We start from the raw sequence: 22,533 nt of genomic DNA, 5'->3' as shown, positions 1-22,533 counted from the left end.
GACAAATGGTCCTAGGACCACTGGCTATCCGAATACAAAATAATGAAGCTGGACCCATTCCTCACAGTGCTTAAAACAAAAATTAAAAATGAGTCAAAATGGATCAAAGGCCTAGATATAAGAGCCAAAACCATAAAACTCTTAAAAAATGCATAAATCTTAGTGACCTTAAATTAGGCATTGGTTTTTAAACATAACACTAAATGCATTACCAACAAAATAAAAATACATAAATTGGAACTTATCAAAATTAAATACTTCCATGCTTCAAAGGACACCCTCAAGAAAGTAAAAAAAAGAGATAATCCATAGAATGGGAGAAAATATTTTCAAATCATCGAAGTGATAAGAATCTAGTATCTAAAATATATGAAGAAGCATTTCACCTCAACAATAAACACACAAATAAACCCATTTTAAGATAACAGATCTATTTTTCCAAAGAAGTAGTGCAAATATCTAATAAGCACATGAGAAGATGCTCAGTATTGTTAGTCTTTGGGAAATGCAAATCAAAACCACAATTAAATACCACCTCACACCCACCAGGATGGTATAAAAAAAAAAAAAGCAGATGGCAGGATATGGAGAAATTGGAACCCTTATGCATTGCCGACGTATGCTGCTTGGAAAAAGTTGGGCAAGTTCCTCAGAAAGTTAAACACACAGTTACCACATAACCCAGCAATTGCACTCCTAGATCCATACCCAAGAGATTAAAAACAAGTTCACACACACAAGAATCTATTCATTTGCATATGAGTATTTATGATAGTATTATTTGTAACAGCTCTAAAGTGGAAAGTACTCAAATGTTCATCAACTGAGGAATGGAGAAACAGGTGTGGTATAGCCATATGAAGTAGTATCATTCAGATATGAAAAAGACTAAGGTACTGATGCAGGGTACAACAAGAATGAATCCTCAAAATATGCCAAGGGAAACAAAAACCAGGCCCAAGAATTCATACAATATAGGAATTAATTTTGTGAGATGTCCAGAATTGCCAAGTTCACAGAGATGAAAACAGGGTAGTCATTTCCCAGGACTCGGGGGAGGGAAGAATGGGGAGTAACTGCTAACAAGTACTAGAGCTTTTTTTGGTTGGATGAGAATGTTTTGGAATTATATAGTGCACAACTCTAAGTAGACTAAAATCACTGAACTGTATACTTTGAATGGGTGAATTTAATAATATGTGAATTAGATCTCAATATTTTAAGGAGCTGATCATAACATTCTCCTTCAGCAGGCTCATATCTCAGAGAAAAAGTCAAAGGAATACAAGGGTCTGTAAAGCCACGCTTCCCACTGCTTCTCTGACCTCACCTCCTGTCACTCTCCTGCCTGCTCAGTCAGCTCCAGCCACACTGCATCCTTTCTGCTCTCCAAACCTGCCAGCTCACTCACACCACAGGGCCTTTGCACTTGCTTTCCCCTCAGCCCTGGAAGACAATCCTCCACATACTACTGCACAATTAACTTCTCCAGTTGCTGAGGTCTGTGCTTGAATGTCCCCTTTGCAAGGAGACCACATGCCCCAACACTTCTTTATCCCTCATCCCTGCTTTCCTTTTCTCTTCTGTATTGGTCATTATTTCATATACAGCATGATTTTCTTATATATTATTTGTCTGCCCCTCCCATTAGAACATAAGCTCCATGACAGCTAGGGTTTTTGTCTTCTTGTTCACTGCTGTAGATTTCACACTCTACATGACACACAGTAGGAGCTTACTAAATATCTGCTGGGTGATCACAGAAGGAGTGAATGCCTACAAAGGTAAAGAGTTTAGAGGACCCATCCTGAGAATCAAGAATTTTCAGGTTCAAGCAACGGACATACAAATGACTTCAGGAATAAGCTTTTTTTCTTTTTAACATGGGGTCCTGCCTCTCACCAAAGAGTTGTTGAATCCTAAGAGCGAGCAAGTCTTTTCTGATATCTGCTAGTTAATCATCATAAGCACGCAGGAAAGCAGCAAGCCCCAGGCTCGCTCTTTCAGCAGTGGAGGCTGTGAGCCTTGGCCACCTTCTCATCTTTGATCCTTCCGTTTCAGCTGTACTTCCCACTCGGTTTCACACAGTGACACGGATGCGGGCTAACTCGCTCTCTCCCTGGACATGTGTGCTTTGAGTCTGGCTAACTCTGCAGACTGAGAGACATTCTGGAAGAGCCCGAGGATAGGAGGAGCCCTCCTCCAGTAGGAACACCCCCGCCCTCGGCCCAACCCCCCCCCCCCCCCCCCCCCCCCCCCCGCCCCAGCTCCAGAAAGCCTCTCTGTTGTACTTAAATGGGCCTTCCATAGGAGCCCTGCGGGAACACACATTTTAGCAAGCATTTAAGAGGAGGCTCAATGGACAGACTTTTTATGTTATTTTTAACTTCTGATTCATTCCCTTCAGTGATTCAGCCTTTCTTTGACTGTGAACTTGAAACATGAGAGAGACTTCTGATAAGGCTTCTGAAAAGTCATAATGCTTTCCAGAAAATGAGTCTTCGGTAGAAATCCCTCTATATTTCTGCCATTTAGATTCTCTATTTTGCAGATAAACTAGCTTTTTGCTGTGTCTGTGTAGGCTGTGGCAGAAAAGATCGGAAACTGAGAAAAAGTTCAAAGACCCATCAGTGTCATCTTCAAAATCTCCCTTTCCTCAAGTGTCCTGAAACACGCCTGTCCTCTCTATCCCCCCCACCCCCGAACATTTTCTCTGTAGCTGACACTATTATGCCAATAATTTTCAGTAGCACCGGGGATCCCAATCAGTATAATTCAGAATCAGGATCCAATTTCACACCTGTGTTTGGTCCACCCAAATATCCCATAGCTTTTTTGGGTTTGGTTTCATTCTAGCTGAGGCTAACTTATTTTCTTTCCAATAAAATAAAATTGAAACAGCAAAGCCAGGGGCACCTGGGAGGTTCAGTCGGTTAAGCACTGGGCTCTTGGTTTCCATTCAGGTCATGATCTTATGGTCCTGAGATCAACCCTGAGTCAGGCTCCACGCTGGGGTAGGAATCAGCATGGGATTCTCTCTCTCCTCTCCCTCTGCCCCTTCCCACCTGCTGTGCATTCTCTATCTCCCTGTCTCTCTATCCATCCCTAAATATACATAAATTTTGAAAAATGAAAAAATATTAATAATAAAAAATCCTTGTTCTTTCATTGCTAAGCCTAATGGCAGTACCCTCTCCTACTCAATGAAACCAGGAAACTCAAAGTCAAACTTGACTCTCTAATTGGACGCTATGGAAATTGTCAGTCATGAAGTCACTGCTTTGATGCTGTTCCAGCAAATTTTCCAATTTTTCCTAACCATATATATATTGAAAAAGAATTATTTCCTGCCCCCCATCAAAAGCTGACACTGGGGGGCTCACTATTTGAGAGCGGACTACTTTTCACCATTATTACTCAGCTGACCCTGGAAATAAAACCTGTGTTCTGCCCAAGTCCTGCGGGCTCCCGTGGTGCTGGGCTGGGTTCTGCCTTGTACTAAGGAAGCTCTGACTTTGAATATCAGCCCTGTCATTTTCTGCCTACTCAAGGCTGGATACGGTTTTGGAATAACTTGTTTTCAATTTCTCTCTAAAATGGGGATAGACTGATACCTCAGAGGGTGGTTCCAAGGTGTAAAATATACCAAGCGCCTGAAACATACCCATTAACATATCCCCCAGCAATTTAATTCTTTATCCCACTTTCTTTAAAGGTTTATGTATTTATTTGACAGACACATCACAAATAGGCAGAGAGGCAGGCGGAGAGAGAGAGAAGGAAGCCGACTTCCTGCTGAGCAGAGAGCTGGATGCCGGCTCGGTCCCAGGACTCTCAATTCCAGGACCCTGGGATCATGACCTGGCCTGAAGGCAGAGGCTTTAACCCACTGAGCCATTCAGGCACCCCATCCCCTTTTTCAAATGACCTCTTCCATCCCTCCCTCTCCTGGAAGGCGGACCTAATCGATTTTGCCATCGCCATGCTGAGAAACCAGAAGCGCCAACAGCTCTGTACCATCCACCTTACACAAACTTCATGGGGGAGGTCACACTATTTCCCCAGCTGAGTGTTTCCCAAAGGGGGTTCTGTGACCATAGTTTGGTCTGCGAGTCACTCTCAGAAAGAAGGTGCCATGGGAAATAAATGCTCATTGTTGTTGCTTTATCTTGAGAAATTACAATACACACTAGCTCAGGAAAGCCCCTTGTGTAAAACAGCTTTTGTTGGCCTTACTCATTTCAACTCCCTCGCACTCACTTAGCAATAGTTCCGATTTGGAAGAAGTTTGAATTGGAGGAAGTACATTCTAAGCTAATATAGAACATCTGCCTTTACATGCCATGCATATGACATGGAAGTCCGATCTAGAAACAGGTTACCATCATAAGGCATGGTAAATGCACGGGGTACTAGAGACTCATAGATGATCCCACTCTAGGGAGCTCCGTTACTGCCCCATTCCTCCTAAGGAGACATTTCTCTCTGCATCCAAACTCCGCTTTCTAGAACAGCTGATATTAACCAGACTGCGGCAGAAATGAACTGGATTTAAAAACACGTGGACCCGTTTGGCGGAACGAACAGGAGCAAAGGACGAGGCTGCCCCCTACTGGGGAACCTACAAAGAGCAGCGACGCTTCCAGTCGGTTTACACTTCAGGTTAAGAACTGAAGTGTTCCTGCCTTTCCAGCTCCAAGGACTCCCCCAAGCTAGAGAGCCGCTGGTGAGGAAAGTGGGTGCAGAGTCTTCTACCACTACGAGGGGGTGTGTTGGGGGGGGCGTTGAGGAAAAAAAGAACAAGCGAACCCGGTGTTCCCCCAACCTCCCTACCCTATGTAGCACCTGGTTAAATCCAGATTCCGGGTCCTCGCTGCGGAGATTTTGATTCAGCAGGTCGGGAGTGGAGGCCTGGGGTCTGGGTTTCCAACCAGTGTGATTCTGAGTTGAGAAGCAATTTTCTGTTTCCGGTCCCCGGGAAAGGCCCAGCTCTTGAGGGTCAAAGGAAGTCAGTAGCTTTATTCCCTTGGCGGCTCCTGGCAGCCACTGCCCGACCCTCCCACTTGCCCGGATCAGCCCCTAGGCCGCCACGGTTTCCATGGCGACCCAAACCGCGCCGCCTGCGGCTTGCTTAAGACCCAGCCCCTTTCACCTGTCTGTCCCGGCGCCCACCACCCTATGGAGAAGGAGATTCGGGTCCAGGACAGTCAGGCTAAGAAATATCTTATTATTATTATTGCCACTACTATTATTATTGATTTGAGTATTTTTGTGCCTTATTTAAAATAAGCATTAAGAGTTTTGGGGTTTTTTTGGGGGGGGGTGAGGTGGGGGAGAAGAGGAATACACGCTTTCCTAGTAGCTTTATGTACCATTTTTACCTTCAGTTCAAACGCTTGGGACAAACTGACCCCCAAGCCCCCGCCCCCGCCCCCAGCTGTGAGAATCTGGGATTTTTACTTGCCTTAGCGATTTACCTTTGCATGGTCTTCCTGTGATGCACGAGGGCACTCAGGCCTGTGGCTTATGCATTTGTGCCAGTAAGCGGCCACACCAAGGAGATTTCCAGAACCTGGACTTTTTGTCCCTTTCAGTCCTGCCTTTCTTTTCAAGGGCTGCTGCTTCAGCTGAACCAGATGGAGGTCAGGTTCTCAGGGGGTAAAGTGGGAATGAAAACTCTGCGATCAGATACATCTGGGTTGAGCCTGGTAATTCTAATCAATGAGCCTCCGCTCATTCCAGTCAGTTTCCTTTAGAAGAGGGCCATAGCCTCAAAAAGTGCTGGGTTTTCTGTTGTCAACTCTTAGGCTTGAGCAAACCCTTAAAATATGCCAAAGTATCTAGCTGGTATGTACATTTTAGCTAGTGGGTCCTCCTATCCTCAGGCTGGGGGCTGGGGGATTGGGTGTCATCTCTTATTTTTGGTTATGGATTAAAAACCATTGGACCACTTCTGAAATGCTTCTTTAGGGCAGTTCGAGATACCTGGAGACTACATGGAAATCTAGGTATCTCAGGAAACCAGTAGATTTATAGAGTAAGTGCCTCAGAGGAGAAGTGGGGAACTCCAAGAAGAAGTGTTGCTTTTTCCTTTTCTCAGTAACCCAGTGGGGAATTATTATCTCCTGCTTAGCAAAGATGAGAATAAGGGAAAGGCAGGGCTAGATAGGAAGAGACTAGGTAGGTAGGGGGTAGGTAACTAGGGTCAAGCAGAGGGTAAGTAACCTGGCTCACAGAAATCCCAGATTTTGAGAAATGTTATAGACAAGATATTAACCAGAAAGAAGGGAACATAACATCTACTTTGTTTGCCCTTAATGTTATAGATCAGATATTTACCAAGTTCCTTGGTCCATTTTCTACAAAAGACTGACCATAAAAACCCTTAGGGGCAACACATTTGGGACTCCTCTCACTCTAGAGAGCTCCTTTCCTTTGAGTTCTTATCTTCACTTAGTAAACTTTCACTTCACTTCATTCTTTTTTCCCCCTGAGAATCATTCTTTAAGTCCATGAGACCAGAACCCTGCAACAAAAGGGAGGCACAGAGAATTTCAGAAACTTGCCCAGTGGTGGAGTCCAGAATTAAATCCACTTGGGGTCTAGCTTATGAGCTCACACTCAGTACTCTAAATTTAAGTTCATTTTCTTTGGCCATAATGGAGCTTTATTCAAGCCCCAGCCCCTCATTAATTTAAGCAAATTCATCCACTCATTTAACAGTGAGCTATTTCATTGTTGTCTCCACCCCTTCACTGTAGTTCTATGGGGACAGAGACAACCACATCCATTCTGTCTTACAGAAATCTCCCAGGAACGTTTGACAAATGAATAAACAAAAAGAGGAAAAGTGCTTCAGAGTTTTTGCATTTGTTGTATAAATTAAGAGGAACAGGAAGCACAACTGAGCTTTAAAATTATTTCTTCTGGCCCAGGAATCTGGAGTAAATATCCCCATTTATTTCTACACCATGAGATAGGGAGGGAACTGTTTTTCTACCTTTTTTTTTTTTTTTTTTTTTTTCTTAATGAATGAAGAAACTAGGGCTAAGAGGCACTGATCACTTATGGAGCTAGAATTTAAACTATGGATTTTTTGCAAGAATCCAAAATCCACAATTTTCCCACATACCACATTGCCTGCTGGAACATCTAGAATGATGTAGTAGTGGCTAAGGAGAAGGTAGAATTTTTTTTCTAAGTGACAACTGAAAAGTGAAAATTGGACTGTGATCGTGTTTTTCTTTAGCCAGTCAATAAGCACATGAATGCTGAGAGGGAAAACATGTACATAAGAGCAAACGTGCTGTGGCCAAGAGAGCCTTTCCTTTACTGTTGTTTCACTTGGGTCCTGGCTTAGAGAATCCTTCAGCTTCCACATGAAAATGGGGGATGGGAATAGAAGCATTTTCTCTATCAGCTCCTTCCATCATAGGCTGGCCTGAGATGAAATTGCAGATTATTTAGTTTTATTTTAAACTTAGAAGATATTGTGTAAGCACAGAAACGGAGCAGTGGGTTCTGATGGATTTGTGGGGGAGACGGTTCGCTGTGGAGTCTATAGTGCCTTTAAAGTTTGTATTGTGTTTCCAGGTTTATCTTTCTGGAAGATTCTCTTGTGTGTTCTAATCATTTATTGGGGTACTCATGGTTTGGGTTGAGGTGAAGTCAAATTCCATTTCGGGTCTGTAACTGATACCCTTTCTACTTTTCCCAGCTGTTCATTTAATATGGTTAACATTTTTGTTTTCTTCTCTCCCATTTGATTGCCATTTCCTTTAGTCCCCTCTGGCGGCTCTCATAATGTTGCTAGTTTTTGTGCTAACCATCTCCTCCCTGCCCTTTTCTTGACTTCCTTCCGCTCTGCCTCCTGGGGCTTTGGGGATGACAGTCCATTAAACAATCCTGTTGGCTGCCTTGGAGAAAACCAGCATCCTCTTATGCCTGTAGATGGCACGTGTAAACTGCAGACTGCAGTCCATGCAGGGTCTCGGCAGTAGGGCTGAGCTCTTGGAAGATTTCAATGGATTGCAGGAAACAAGATTGAAACAATGAAGCACTGGGGTATTGAAAGAAAGTTTGACATTTACCAAGGAATGAGAAACAGACCTATTAAGTAGACATCTGTTATCTGTGTAGACTACCACTGCGAGTTCTGCATCCTGCTCTGAAGTCATTTGCCAGCTGTGATTTTGAAACATTTGTTTTTTTTGTTTGTTTGTTTGTTTTCTTTTTCTATTTGACTTCAGATGTTTTCTTTTTCATGGGCAGGCTGGCCTGTTTGTATTTGAATTAGTCACTTATCAATTCGGGCTATTCATTGGTTATGTCAGTGCAGAGCCAACTAAGTAATTAAGTTATTATCCAAGAGTTAAGAGCAAGAACTCTGACCCTTCCACTTATGAGCATTTGACCTTGGGCAATTTACTTGGCTTCTTTGTGCCTCTATTTTTAAAACATTAAGTGCTTCGTGTTAGCAATTATTGTTATTGTGATTATGTGGTGGCCTATGTTATAGGTATAGAGATAGACAGCCCATACACCTAAGGGTTTGGGTTTTTTTTTCCTTTTAAGTTACTGGGTTTGGGATTTCTGATATAATGGACATATAATTTCCTGACAGTGGTGTTCATGCCATCATTGTTTATGGTCAAAAACCTGTGGAAAGAATCTACAGGTTCCCTTAAAACTCCCTACTGGAATCTGGGCTTCCAGAATCTACATGTTCCCTTAAAACTCACCCACTACTGCCTGTGGGCATAGCTGTGGTCCTCCTCTCTCCAGATCTGAGTGTCCATCTCTAACAAGCAACAGGCACCATTGGCCTAGGCAAGAGCCAAGTCCTCTTACCCCACTGTGGCCCTAATAATGCTCAGTGTGCATCACAACAAAAATAAGGTCAATGCAAAGCAATACACAGGCTCATTTCCGTAGTCCCAGTATCTCACTCCTTGTTGGGTTAGTCCAGTGCTGCTAGGGCTTGTGGGGCCAGCCTAGAATGAGTATTGTTAGGGTCAAGAAGACCTCAACCTAGGGAGGCGCAGAGGAACGACACCAAAGCAGCTCTTTCTGCAACAACACGGGCTTTATTGTTCCAGCATGCTGGGGCTCTGCAACATACCCGAAGATCAGGCAGAGGCTGAGAGCCCTGATCAAAGGGAGCATATGGTTTTTATACATTTTTTAGACAAAGGCTCGGTACAAAGCCACAATCACAGTGACCTCTTTACACAGTTACAGTTTCTGGTATGCTCTGCACAGTTTACATTTTTCAGTTAGTCATATCTTATCGTCCAGGTGTAGCTGGGCGGCTGTGAAACTAGGACAAAACAGTTCTCTTCTTTGTTAACCACAAGCATAATTCAAGGACATCTCTTAAGCAGGGAAAGTGCTCAGGATGTAGGGCCTTGGGGGAGTGGAGGAGAACACAAGGGGAAGGCCATGCTCCTACTTCTCAAGGTTCAACCCGCAAAGCAGCAGAGCAGTTACAGAAAAGCAAGTTAGCAGAAGCTTCACACAATTTAACTCTTTCAGCTCTGGATCTCTTCATTCCCCACTTCTTCTTGTGGGTATCTCTAACCTTAGAGATTGTGAAGATCATCTGAGTGTAATGCTTCATATTGTTGCCTTATTACCATTAACTTGATCTGTCCTATTCTATCTTGTACAAAGGCTATCAACTTATTTAAAATACAGGGTCCTATAGTCAAAAGCAGGAGGAGAAAAAGTATGGGTCCCACAAGCGCTGACAAAAGAGTTGTTAGCCAAGGTGACTGAGAAAACCAAGATTCGAACCATCCTCTCTGAGCCTCTCTTTCTTGTTGGCGAGCCTCCAGGCCATGGATTCCTGGACCATTCCAGAGTGGTCTGCATAAAAGCAACATTCTTCCCCAAGAGCGGCGCATAGGCCACCCTCTTTCATAAACAGGAGATCTAAGTCCCTTCTATTCTGGAGGACCACCTCAGCTAGGGAGGTCAGAGAGTCCTATAAGGCAGTGATAGAGGTTTCTAATGCCTTAAGGTCTTGATCAATGGCAGCCTGTAGGTGGGCAATTTGGCTGGAAGTATGCACCATGGAACCTACTCCCATTCCCACTCCTGCTGCAACCCCTAGGCCCATGAGACTAGCCAGAGAAATAGAAATAGGCTCTCTCTTATAGCGAGTGACCAGGGGCCTGAAATGGTCTTCAAAGCTGTCGGAGGAGTGGTATAGAATGCGGGGATATAGTTGTACCATCACACAGAAATGAGCAGAGGCATTGAAGATGCCAGTAGAGATGCAAGGGGTGAGCCCTGTGTCACAGGCCCACCATAGGCCAGAGCTCGGTGCCAGATAGGGATCAGAAGAATTAGAGTCCATGGTTTCAGCGCACAAATCTTGCAAGGCAGTAGGAGCGGTCCTGATGCAGGTTCCCTTGCCTCTCACCTCAGGGAGGGTCAACCGGGGTTTTGCATCCCAACTACAGGCCGTGGTGGAACTAATGGTTCCATTACTGGCTACACCTTCATAATAGGGAGGGGAAGCTGATAAGCAGAGCCAGCAGGAGGTCGTTAGCTCACTATGAGTAGCATTCAGGACAGAATAGGCCCCCTTTATTAAGTGGAATAATGCTGGACCCGGGGGGGGGGGGGGGAGACTGAGTAACGGGGGATGTTAGAGGGAATTGGGTCGAGGATGGTGAGGTGGGAGAAGAGGTCCCCGGAGCTAGAGTTCCCAAAGGGGGGCTGCCGGTTGTGGGCAGAGAGTGGGGCTCCGAAGGGGGTCCTGGCATTGGGGCTGGACAAGATGGTTTGAGAACTGGATTAGGGCCTACCGGTTTAGGAGTCTCTATCGTCCACAAGCAGATGGTAAATCATAGACCATCATCATAACCCTCTTTATATACCGCAGTCCCCATGTCCTTCCTTTATACCAATGAGTTAAAGTAGAAGGGTCTCTCCCAGCGGGTGTAAAGGTAATATTTAAGCCATTACACAGTGCTGACTTCTCACATCCTGATACTCCAGTCCAACAGGCCGGTATTGGATCCCTTTTGTTGTGATGGGTATTATTTCTCTGGACTTGGATCCAATCCCATGAGGATGAGGGTCACCAATAGGCATATCCCGTGTTCTCGCACCCCCAAGCCTTACAGTAGAAAGATTCTGGACATTTTAGAACTTGGGCTCGCTTCCGCCCATCCTTAGGACAAACATAAAAATCTAGGGAGCTAAGTGCACATCGGACCTGGGCAGTCGAGCACCCATAATAGGGCTCCTTACCAAGAGGGTAAGGCATGCAAATGGGCATTTTATTCTGGTCTTCTTGGTCTGGTATGTCCCAGGTATCTAACCCCATGAATAACTGGCAAAGATCAGGGGTTAATGATGGCCGCCACGCACCAGGGGCATGAGTCCTATGTATCTTCCATACGACCTGGCCTGTAGGATTCGAAATCTCCCATGCCATTTGTTGGGGCGCATGGGGATTGCTATAAATCATTCTAAGTTGGCTGCACAGAGTTAGTGCTGCCAGGAGCGAAAGGACTGGCCCGAGAAACAGAGTCATGTTGTGGGATTCTTACGGGCCAGCTTGATGCGGAGGGGGTTGGTTGGGTGCCGATGGGCAGTCCACCGCTTGGAGTAGAGCCTGTAGACTGGTGAAGGTCGTCGGTGCCACCTGGTTGCCCAAGTCTGTTAGTCTCAGGAGGGGACAGGAGTGTGCCGCTCTGGTGTCGATCAGCAGGAGCAGGTCTGAGCTGACTAGCATGGATCCAGGCCACAATGCCGTCGACCTTGACAGCAGTTGGCGTGGTCAGCAGGATCAAGTAGGGTCACTTCCACCGAGGCTCAAGGCTGTGTACCTGGTGTCGGCGGACGTAGACCCAATCACCTACAGAATAAGAGTGGGGAGTAACAGTACCCGGTCGGTAGGCCTCTGATAGGCCCTTCCAGATATATTTCTGGATGGTCTCCAGAGCCTTAAGTCTGGGTATCAGCATGGCAGAGGAAGTACCAGATGTCCCATATCCATGTTCAGTCATGTGTTTTAAAGGAGGGGGTCCCCCATAGAGGATTTCAAATGGGGTCAGGTTCCTCCTAGAGGGGGAAGGGGTATTATGCGCACGGAAAAGGGCATAAGGAAGGAGCACCCTCCAATCTTTCAAGCCAGTCTCTATAGCTAATTTGGTTAAGGTCTCTTTTATAGTTCTATTCATTCTTTCTACCTGCCCTCAACTCTGGGGTCTATAAGCACAATGCAGTTTCCAATTAAACCCCAAGACCCTGGCCAATCCCTGACTTACCTGGGCCACAAATGCAGGTCCATTACCAGATCCTATTACCTTAGGCAGCCCAAATCAGGGAAAGATCTCTTCTAGGATCTTCTTGGCCATGACCATGGCCGTCTCCTTCTTAGTGGGGAAGGCCTCGACCCATCCTGAAAAAGTGTCTATAAAGACTAGCAGATACTTATTTCCATATGTTGCTGGTGTTACCTCGGTGAAGTCTACTTCCCAGAAGATTCCAGGCCGGTTTCCCCGGTCCCTGGTTCCGGGGGAGCCGTCTGCTCATTGCACGTTTGTCACTGTGCAGGCTTCGCAGGAGGAAACAATGTCTTGAGCCAGTCCCTTCGCCCTACCCGGAGGTAGGGACGGTAGATTTTGGTCCTTTAATAACTCCAGCAGCACTCTGGTACCTAGATGGGTGAGGCTGTGGGTGAAAAGTAAAAATTCATTTACCTTTTCCTCCAGGGTCTCCAGCTCAGTGACTTCTTCCAATAGTCAGGATGTTTGCTACCAGGGGGTCACGCAGGGCGGTCGCTCTTGCTTCTTCGTCTGCGCGACGGTTAGGGCAACCGGGTCTTCACCTTTTTGATGTCCAGGGCAGTGTATGATGGCTATCTCCTTTGGGAGGTGGATAGCCTCAAGGAGATCTATAATCTTCCCTTTGTTCTTGATTTCTTTCCAGTGGAGGTGAGAAGCCCCCGCTGCCGGTAGATGGCACCATGTACATGAGCAGTGGCAAAGGCATAGCGGCTGTCTGTGTAGATATTAGCCTGCTGGCCCGTCACCAGGCGCAAGGCTTGGGTTAGAGCAATAAGTTCTGTTTTCTGAGCAGAAGTTCCAGGAGTTAAGGGTGCTGACCAAACCACAGTTCGAGGCCCAACCACCGCCGCCCCTGCCCGTTGCTCCCCTTGTTGTAGGAAGCTGCTCCCGTCCGTGAACAAAGTTACATCAGCATGGGGCAGGGGTCTGTCCTTGAGGTCTGGCCTCGCGCCTGTCTCTTCAGCCAGGATGTCCTGGCAGGCATGGATTCCTGGGTCATCCGTCTGCTCTGGCAGCAGGGGGCGGGAGGAAGGAGCACAGGATTGCCAAAAGAGATGTGGTCTTTGTCTAACAGGAGGCTCTGATCGTGGGTTATGCGAGCATTGCAGAGCCAGCGGTCTGGGGGTTGCCGGATCACACTTTCCAAAGTGTGAGGGGCAGTAAGAGTGATTTTCTGTCCCAAAGTCAATTTGTCAGCATCCCTGACAAGTAAAGCCGCGGCGGCTATGACTTTCAGGCACCTTGGTCATCCGCCAGCAACAGGACCCAATCTTTTGGATAGTTAGGCTACGGGGCGCTTCCAGGGGCCCAAGGATTGGGTCAGTACTCCTCTTGCCACCCCGTTTCTTCCTTCCAAGTACAAGGTAAAGGGTTTTTCTACATCTGGTAAGGCCAAGTCGGGGGCTGAAAGCAGTGCCCGCTTTATCCCATCAAAAGCCTCTTGTTGTTCCTTCCCCCATTCATAGGGGGCCTCATTTTTTTTTAAGATTTTATTTATTTATTTGACAGAGAGAAATCACAAAGAGGCAGGCAGAGAGAGAGAGAGAGAGAGAAGCAGGCTCCCTGCTGAGCAGAGAGCCCGAAGCGGGACTCGATCCCAGGACCCCAAGATCATGACCCAAGCTGAAGGCAGCGACTTAACCCACTGAGCCACCCAGGTGCCCCGGGGGCCTCATTTTTGGTGAGGGGATAAAGCGGGGCAGCTAAGGAAGCGAAGCCAGGTATCCATAAGCGACAGAAGCCTGCCATCCCTAGGAACTCCCTTAGTTGCCTTCTAGTCTGAGGAGGCGGAATTTGCGTCCGTGAGCCACCTTTTACCTTCCTTGATCTTATAGCCTAGAAACATCACTTCTAACTGGCAGAGTTGAGCCTTTTTGGCAGAGGCTCGATATCCCAGGGTAGCCAGAGCCCTTAACAGGGCTTTAGCCCCATGGAGACACTCCTGCTGGGTCTCAGCAGCCAGTAGGAGGTCATCCACATACTGCAAAAGAGTTAAAGTGGGATGTGTCTCCTGGAAGGATTTCAAGTCCTTATGCAAGGCTTCACCAAACAGGGTGGGAGAATTTCTAAAACCCTGGGGAAGCCGCGTCCAGGTGAGTTGACCCGAAATTCCAGCGTCAGGATCGGTCCACTCAAAAGCAAAAATGTGTTAGCTGTCAGGATGCAGCCACAAACAGAAGAAGGCATCTTTTAAGTCTAGCACAGTGTACCAGACTCGGGAGGGACTTAGCGTGCTGAGGAGATTATATGGGTTTGGCACCGTAGGGTGTATTATCTCCACCCAAGCATTCACTTCCCTTAGGTCTTCCACAGGGCCATAGTCACTAGTTCCAGGTTTCTTTACAGGGAGTAAGGGAGTGTTCCAGGCTGACTGGCAGGGCACTAAGACTCCTTGTTGAAGGAGCTTGGTGATGTGAGGGCGGAAGCCCTCTCAAGCTTCCTTACTCATTGGGTATTGTTTTACCTGAATAGGGGTGGCAGAGGTCTTAAGTGCCACCACTACAGGGGGTTGGGCAGTTGCTAAACCCAATCCCACAGTTTCAGCCCAAGCCTCAGGGAAGTCCTGTAGCCATCCTTCCAAATCCGGGAGGTGGTCCGTAGGGTTGGGCCCTTCAAACAGCTTGTACTCATCTTCTAGGGTGACAGTCAGGGTATTGACTACAGGCGGAGATAGTGGAGGGGAAAGATCCTTATCCGAACTGCGGTTTAAAAAAAATCAATCAAAGGCCTGGAATCAGTGAAGGTAATCCTGGCTAGCAATTTGGTCAGCAAGTCTATCCCCAGCAGGCAGGGCATTCAGAGAGCACCAAAAAGGAGTGGTGCACCCTCCCATTCCCTAAATCCACCATCCGCTTGGTGGTCCAGGGGCGGTACCTGCTCCCTTTCGCCCTCCCTGACAAGGGCCCTTTTGGATGAGAGGGGCCCTAGGGCCTGCTGCAAGACTGAATAAACAGCTCCAGTATCAACCTCAAAATCGATAGGAGTCCCCTCCACCAGAAATTATACCCTGAGCTCGGGGAGGGGGCCCAAGCCCCGTCCCCCCTAATCATCATCTTCAAGAGCCAGGAGGTTGGTAGTGCGGGATGGTGGCTTGTTCTTCTTTTTAGGACATTCCTTAGCCCAGTGTCCACGCTCTTTACAGTAGGCACACTGGTCTGAGGCCAAGTTCGGGCGTCGCCTAGGAGAGTGGCCCAGGTTCCTTATCTTTCCTGAAGTCTTAGTATCTGATTTTCTACCAGTTTCTACCACTGCGGCCAGGATCTTAGTCAACTCTTTGTTCCTTCTTTTATCCCTTTCTTTTTCCTTTTCCTCTCTTTCTCTCTCCTTCCTTTCCTCTTTCTCCTCCTCTGTTTCCCTTTTATTAAAAATTTTGTTAGCTTCTCTGACCAAATCTCTAATAGTTAAGTCTTGTAATCTCTCCAGCCTCTGCAGCTTCCTTCTTATGTCTAGTGCAGACTGCCCAATGAAAGCCATGGCTATTGACGCCTGCTGTTCCTCCAACTGAGGGTCAACGGGAGTATACCTCCGTAGGCATCAAGAAGCCTTTCTAGAAATAGAGAGGGGCTTTCAGTAGGGGCCTGGATCACACCTCTTACCTTAGCTAAATTAGTGGACTTTCGGTTCGCTTCCCTGAGACCTGCCGCTAGAGTCTGGTGATAGATTTCGAGGTATCTCCTACCTTCAGGCAGATTAGGATCCCACTCAGGGCGCATCAGAGGTGAATATTCATCAATCAGATTAGGAAGCTGTGTAGGTTGCCCGCCGGGGCCAGGCACATTCTTTCGGGCATTCAGGAGGACATTCTCCTTCTCCTCAGAGGTGAGGAGGACTGAGAGCAGCTGCTGGCAGCCGTCCCATGTGGGCTGATGGGAGTTCAGTAGAGAGGTAATTAGATCTGTTATGCGGGCAGGGTCCTCAGAGAAAGGAGGGTTATTATTTTTCCAGTTATAGAGATCAGAGGAGGAGAAAGGCCAGTACTGGAGGGCCGGCATGTGGCCCCCTTGCCCATTTGGAATGTCTGGGCCATATGGTCTGAGCAGGAGCACGACTGCCTCCGCCTCAGGACCTTGGTCATTATCAGCCCGGGCCGTGCAGCTACGGGTGCCATGGGCTGGTCCGGAAGGAGAGACGGAGTCAGGCACCAGTGCAGAGGTGGTGGAAGGCGGATCAGAAGGCACCGGTCCCGGTTGAGGAGGAATATGAGGAGGTAGGGGCTGTGGACCAGGTACTGGAGGGTAAGGAGGGGGAGCTTCAAAGAGGAGAAGGTCCTGTGAGTCTGGAAGTACAGGGGGCTTGAAAGAGACTTTACAGGGGAGTTGGAGTGGGTCCGGCCGGGGGGATGGGCGCTGTTAGAGCAAGGACCATCGGATTTGCAGGCAAAAGGGACAAAGGAAGTGGGAGATTAGGAGCCGGTGGCAGAAAAGGCTTAACCCAAGAGGGAGGATTTTCGCAGAGATCCTGCCACACCAAGATATAAGGCTCCTGGTCTGGATGTCCCTCCGGGTCGGGGCCGGTAGATGACGCTCTTGACCTGCAAAATCAGGGAAAGATGGAAAGACCCCTCAGGGGGCCAGTTGACCTTGAAAGATGGCCATTCAGCGGCACAGAGAGTCTGCCATTTAGTTTTCTTTATAGAGAGAGAGAGATTATGAGCCCTAGCCTGAACCTCTGACCAATGGGCTAGGGTTAGGGACAGGGGAGTTGATGTGTTTTGTCCCATCTCGAAGTACAGGAAGATTCCTGCGGTCACCAAACCTAGAAGAAAGCAGGACACAAGCGCTTGTCCCCACTAGGACTGTAGGAGAGATGAAAAATAAAATAGTGGCCTATGATAGTGTTTTCTGGGATATAGCAGATGTGGATCCTCTGGATCTACCTGATAGGAGGCCACCAGGCGTCCCTGGCCCTCCTTCACCTCCGGGGCGTCCCCCAGGGTTGCAACCGGTGTCTCCCAGACACGTCTGTCAGACACTGAAGGTTGCCCAGATATCACCAGAAATCACAAGAAAACAGAATCAGACTAACATGTGCACATGAATATCGTTACCAAAAGAGGAATAGGTGCCGTAGACTTATCCAAAGAGTGAGTTGGGGCCATCCTGTCTGGCGTCCCGTTGGCTAGGTTAAATCTCGGTGGAACCTCCAAATGTTAGGGTTGAGAAGACCTCAACCTAGGGAGGCGCAGAGGAACGACACCAAGGCAGCTCTTTCTGCAACAACACGGGCTTTATTGTTCCAGCATGCTGGGGCTCTGCAACATACCCGAAGATCAGGCAGAGGCTGAGAGCCCTGATCAAAGGGAGCATATGGTTTTTATACATATTTTAGACAAAGGCTCAGTACAAAGCCACAATCACAGTGACCTCTTTACACAGTTACAGTTTCTGGTATGCTCTGCACAGTTTACATTTTTCAGTTAGCCATATCTTATCGTCCGGGTGTAGCTGGGCGGCTGTGAAACTAGGACAAAACAGTTCTCTTCTTTGTTAACCACAAGCATAATTCAAGGACATCTCTTAAGCAGGGAAAGTGCTCAGGATGTAGGGCCTTGGGGGAGTGGAGGAGAACACAAGGGGAAGGCCATGCTCCTACTTCTCAAGGTTCAACCCGCAAAGCAGCAGAGCAGGTACAGAAAAGCAAGTTAGCAGAAGCTTCACACAATTTAACTCTTTCAGCTCTGGATCTCTTCAGTATGTTCTTGACTTCTAAAGAGAATGTAGAGGGGTGAGGGACTGTGGAAGAGAGAGAGAGTCTTTCCATTCTTCAGCTCTGCTAGCATGGGACCACCAGGGTTTGGGGGACTTTGGGTTGTTGCTGAGAAAACCTAAATCAGTACCCCAGTAGAATCATGGCTACCTTTAGCTGCTGGCTCCTGTTGGTTGACCAGTTATTTATGGGGCAACTTTGACAATGATAAACATGTTCTTCGTGCTCTATGCTTTCAGCATACAATGTGTGTCCCAAAGGAACTTGGACCCTACCTAGCTTATCAGAGAAACCACCTGTGGCTATCTTACAACATCACTGAAGCCAAGGAGAGACTGAGGAACCGTTCCAGATTGAAGGGGACCAGAGAAACATGAGAACTAAATGCAAAGTGGGAATCAGAAGTGAATTTCTTTCTTAGAAAGGACATTGTTGGGACAGTTGCTACACATGAATGGAGTCTGGGAATAAGAGAGTCATAAGGTGTCAATGCTACTTTCCTGATTTTGATGGTTTGTAAGTTATGACAGAAAATGTTCTTGTAGAAAATCTACACCAAAGTATTCAGAGGTGGTGGAGTACCAGGTGGGCAACTTATACGGGGTGGGGGGTGTCTTTGAATTTGGAATAACAGCCACTCTGGTGTGCTTGGGACAGTCCCAGTTTTGGCATTGACAGTCCTGTGTTTGGGAAACCCCTCTGTCCCAGGAAAATGATTGGTCACCCTGTTTTTACTGTGCCAGCAGCTGTTCTGGAAATTTCAGTTGCTTCAAAATAAATGTTTTGGTAAAAAGTAAAATAATTCGAGTAATAATAATTCAAGTGACTCCTGTAAGCATGGTTAAACAAGGAGTTTCCAAGCAATAGGACAGATAGAAGCAGTGTAGTGGGCAGAAGTGATCACAGTCGGCTGGACCCGCCAGGGGCAGGTGAGGGCCCATGTGCGGTCTGCGAGCTCCTCGTGGTGCGCCCACCAACTATGCACCATTGTGTGCTGCCCTTGACCTTGTTGCTTAGTTATTCCATTCTTCAGTCTCCTCGTCTGTAAAATAAGAATGCTGTAGAATGTGGGTTTCCAACATTCTGAGAGGCAAAACCCTTTCCGGACAGGCAGTCTTACTATTTCCAAGGCAATGGAACTGCTCTAGTTGAAGTGTATGATGCTTGTGCCATCCTGCCAAACCACTGGCCTCACCTGAGCCTGCTACCTTGTACTCTTATCTTCCCTGACACCCTGGGGCTGGAGAAAATGTAACAGAAGGCACTGGGTGGGAAAATATTTCTTTGTTATTTATAATCACCTTTTTTTCTCTTCACATAGTTACTATTTTGTATGTGTGTGTGGTAAGAATACTTAAGATCTACATTCTTAGCAAGTAGCAAGTATACAATTCAGTATTATAGTCACTGTACTGTAACTTAGATCTCTGGAATTTGTTAATCTTATAGCTGGAAGTTTCTACCCCTTGACCAATGCCTCTCCATTTTCCTACCTCCCAGCCCTTGGCAACCACAGCTCCTCTCTTTTTTTCTGTGAATTTGACTTTTTTGGAACCCATGCCTAAGTGATTTCATTTGGTGTCTGTCTTTCTCTGTCTGTCTTATTCCACTCAACATCATGTCCTCTAGGTTCATCCATGTTGCAAATGACAGGATCACCTTCTTTTTATGGCTGTATTATATATATATATATATATATATATATATATATATATATATATATATATAAATTTTTTTTCTTATCTATTTATCCATCAATACCTAGACTGTTTCCATATCCTGGCTATTGTGAATAATACTGCAATGAACATGAAAGCGCAGATTTTTTTTTTTAAGATACTGATGTCATTTCCTTTGGATTTAGACCCAGAAGTGGGATTACTGGAACCTACAGCTACAGCACTTCTACTTTTATTTTTTTGAGAGGAAACAAACAAACAAAAAATGAAAAGGGAACCTATGGAGTGGGAGAAAATATTTGCATACTATGTATCTGATTGAAGTTAATATCCAAAATATGTAAGGAAGTCATATAAGTCAATAGCAAAAAATAAAATAAAAATAATCTGCTTAAAAATGCACAGAAGGGGCACCTGGGTGGCTCAGGGGGTTAAAGCCTCTGCCTTCGGCTCACGTCAAAATCCCAGGGTCCTGAGATCAAGCCCCGCATTGGGCTCTCTGCCTGGCAGGGAGCCTGCTTCCCTTCCTCTCTCTCTGCCTACTTGTGATTTCTGTCAAATAAATAAATAAAATCTTTTAAAAAAATGGACAGAGGATCTGAATAGACATCTCTTCAAAGAAGACATACGATGGCCAATATATGAAAAGATGCTCAACACCACTCATCATCAGGGAAATGCAAATCAAACACATAAGACATAACATCTCACAGCTGTTCAGATGGCAGTTATTAAAAAACAAAAGAGAGAAGGTGTGAAGAAAAAAGAACCCCTGTGCACTGCTGATGGGAATGTAAATTTGTGCAGCCACTATGGAAAACAGTAGGCAGGTTCCCTTGCCTCCTAAGATGGATGGGTCCCTTTTCCTTAGAAAATTCCAGATGCAACTATCTGTTACTCTCAAGATACACATGGTATCTTCAGGAATCATTTCTCAAAGTGCATACATGCATGTTTAAGAGAAAGTGTCCATTTAATACTATTTAGTATCAACATTATTTATATAACACTATAATTTGTCAGTAACACCTGGGAATGCATTTATTTATGAGATTGATTTTCTATTGGGTAGAGAGTCAGATCAGCCAGCAGACACTTAATGGGATTGGAGAAGGGGGGGGGGGGTAGAGGTGATGTCTAGGTCAATGGAACATGACTATTTGAATATAAGGTCCTGGTCCCAATCTGAAAGTTCTTATTCCAAAAACAACCTGACAATCATTATACTTTTAGGATAATGATTGAGAAAATTCACAATGTCAAAATACTTCTCTGGGCTCAGAAGTTGTTTTTATGTGACCCTGAATTCCAGGGTCATTTGTTTTTTTACCCAGGCCATTGTCACATAAGCTCACATAAAGATTCTTCAACTACTTGTAGTAACTGATTCACCCCACTTCTGGGGTTCTGCAGCCTTCTGTTTTGGCCAAGAGTCTTCTGGCTAAATTTTCTCTTATCTGAAAGCCTCCCCACCTGCTGTTCTGCCTGCTTGGAACATTCTATCCTCCGTTCTCTTGGCTGGGCTAACTTGGTATGAAATTCAGGTCTCAGCTGATATATTATCTCTCCAGAAGTCTATTGAAATGTCTCTTCTATGACACCCCAGCATCTTGAGCTCCTATGGTTATGTGGGATGATGTTCTGCATGGGGACATATGGAGAGGTAATCTCTATTGACTGGGAAATAGTTGTATTCAGAGAGCAGTGAGGATGAGACATTTCCTGAGAGGCCACAACTCCGCCACACTTCTGAAGGAAGTAAGGTTTTAGAGGAAACCAGACAGAGCTCACCCAGAAAGAGTTACTTCTGGACTCCACTGACTGATAGCTCAGAGGAGGAATGTTTGGATGAACCTGCAGAAAGTAAAGGGACACCTAGAAGATACATTCTAGGCAGGCAGTGTAGAGGGTTCTCAGAAATTGCCTTGTCTCCCACAAGTGACTGCATATTAGTGTCGAGAACCATAGGGCTAAGTGGTTCGCCTGCCCCTGGGGGTGCATCCTGCAGGCTAAAGTGAGGAAGGTCTGCAGAGGACCAGAAGAGTCCTTTCTGAGGACCACCAAGGGTGTCACAGTGCAATTCAAGGCTGACAATTCCAGAGGCGAAGAGCCCATCAAGAAACTTCCTGGGGGTCCCAGTATAACTCCAGTCACAGCTCCACTGGAAAGAGGAAGGAATCAGATAATATGGGGTTCACTTTAGGGTCCCCCAAACTGATATTAGCCACAAAAATGAATGGAAACCTGCCATCACAGAAAGAGTAAAAGGGACTATTATGGGGATAGTGCCAAGAGGTGGTCAGAACAGAGGCATGCAGAGTTCTACTAAAAACAGTCCTTCTTTATGAAGAATTATAATTGTAGGCAGAACCTCTGGAAAGCAGCTAGGACAAAGAAGATCCTTACATACAGAGGAAAGCCCATCAGAATAACGTCAGACCTGTCCACAGAGACATGGCCAGCCAGAAAGGGCTGGCAAGATATATTCAGGGCACTAAATGAGAAGAAAATGTAGCCAAGAATACTTTATCCAGCAAGACTGACATTCAAAATGGATGGAGAGATAAAGAGTATCCAAGACCAGCAAGGCTTAAAAGACTATGCAACCACCAGGCCGATACTGCAGGAAATATCAAGGGGGCTTCTTTAAAGGAGGAAAAAGCCCAAGAATAGCATTGAACAGAAATATAGAGACAATCTACAGAAAGAAAGACTTCAAAGGTAACACAATGTCAATAAAAATGTATCTATCAATAATCACTCTCAATGTGAATGGCCTAAATGCACCCATAATACGGCATACTGGATAAAACAACAGGACCCATCCATATGTTGTCTACAAG

At 46.2% G+C, this 22,533-nt stretch overlaps 2 protein-coding genes across 16 annotated transcripts in view; one reads left to right on the top strand and one right to left on the bottom strand.

Moving 5' to 3' along the window:
• LOC309846383 (uncharacterized protein) overlaps window positions 1–18,223 on the bottom strand; it is a 57,603-nt gene extending 39,380 nt beyond the window's left edge. The window contains exons 1-4 of one of the 2 annotated variants that reach the window (XM_082695289.1): window positions 15,985–18,223; window positions 8,742–11,872; window positions 5,478–8,009; window positions 4,846–4,991 (exon numbers count right to left, since the gene is read on the bottom strand). In XM_082695289.1, coding sequence (XP_082551415.1) covers window positions 11,814–11,872; window positions 15,985–16,297 — 372 coding nt within the window. In that variant the 5' untranslated portion in view covers window positions 16,298–18,223 and the 3' untranslated portion in view covers window positions 4,846–4,991; window positions 5,478–8,009; window positions 8,742–11,813. Of the gene's footprint in view, window positions 1–4,845; window positions 4,992–5,477; window positions 8,168–8,741; window positions 11,873–15,984 lie in introns of those variants that run through there. The other variant, XR_014301870.1, reaches the window with a different exon arrangement.
• LOC309846376 (uncharacterized protein) overlaps window positions 1–22,533 on the top strand; it is a 190,639-nt gene that overhangs the window by 36,496 nt on the left and 131,610 nt on the right. The window contains exon 2 of one of the 14 annotated variants that reach the window (XM_082695264.1): window positions 18,251–19,314. The exons of the other annotated variants lie outside the window; for them this stretch is intronic. Within the exon in view, the coding sequence (XP_082551390.1) occupies window positions 18,251–18,388 (138 nt within the window). The 3' untranslated portion in view covers window positions 18,389–19,314. Of the gene's footprint in view, window positions 1–18,250; window positions 19,315–22,533 lie in introns of those variants that run through there. 14 annotated transcript variants of the gene reach the window in all.

The sequence above is a fragment of the Mustela nivalis genome (genome assembly GCF_964662115.1).
Source record: "Mustela nivalis genome assembly, chromosome: 13".
In the NCBI taxonomy this organism is placed as follows: domain Eukaryota; kingdom Metazoa; phylum Chordata; class Mammalia; order Carnivora; family Mustelidae; genus Mustela; species Mustela nivalis.
The sequence above is the reverse complement of the archived record's forward strand: the minus strand, read 5'-3'. Positions and strand labels throughout refer to the sequence as shown.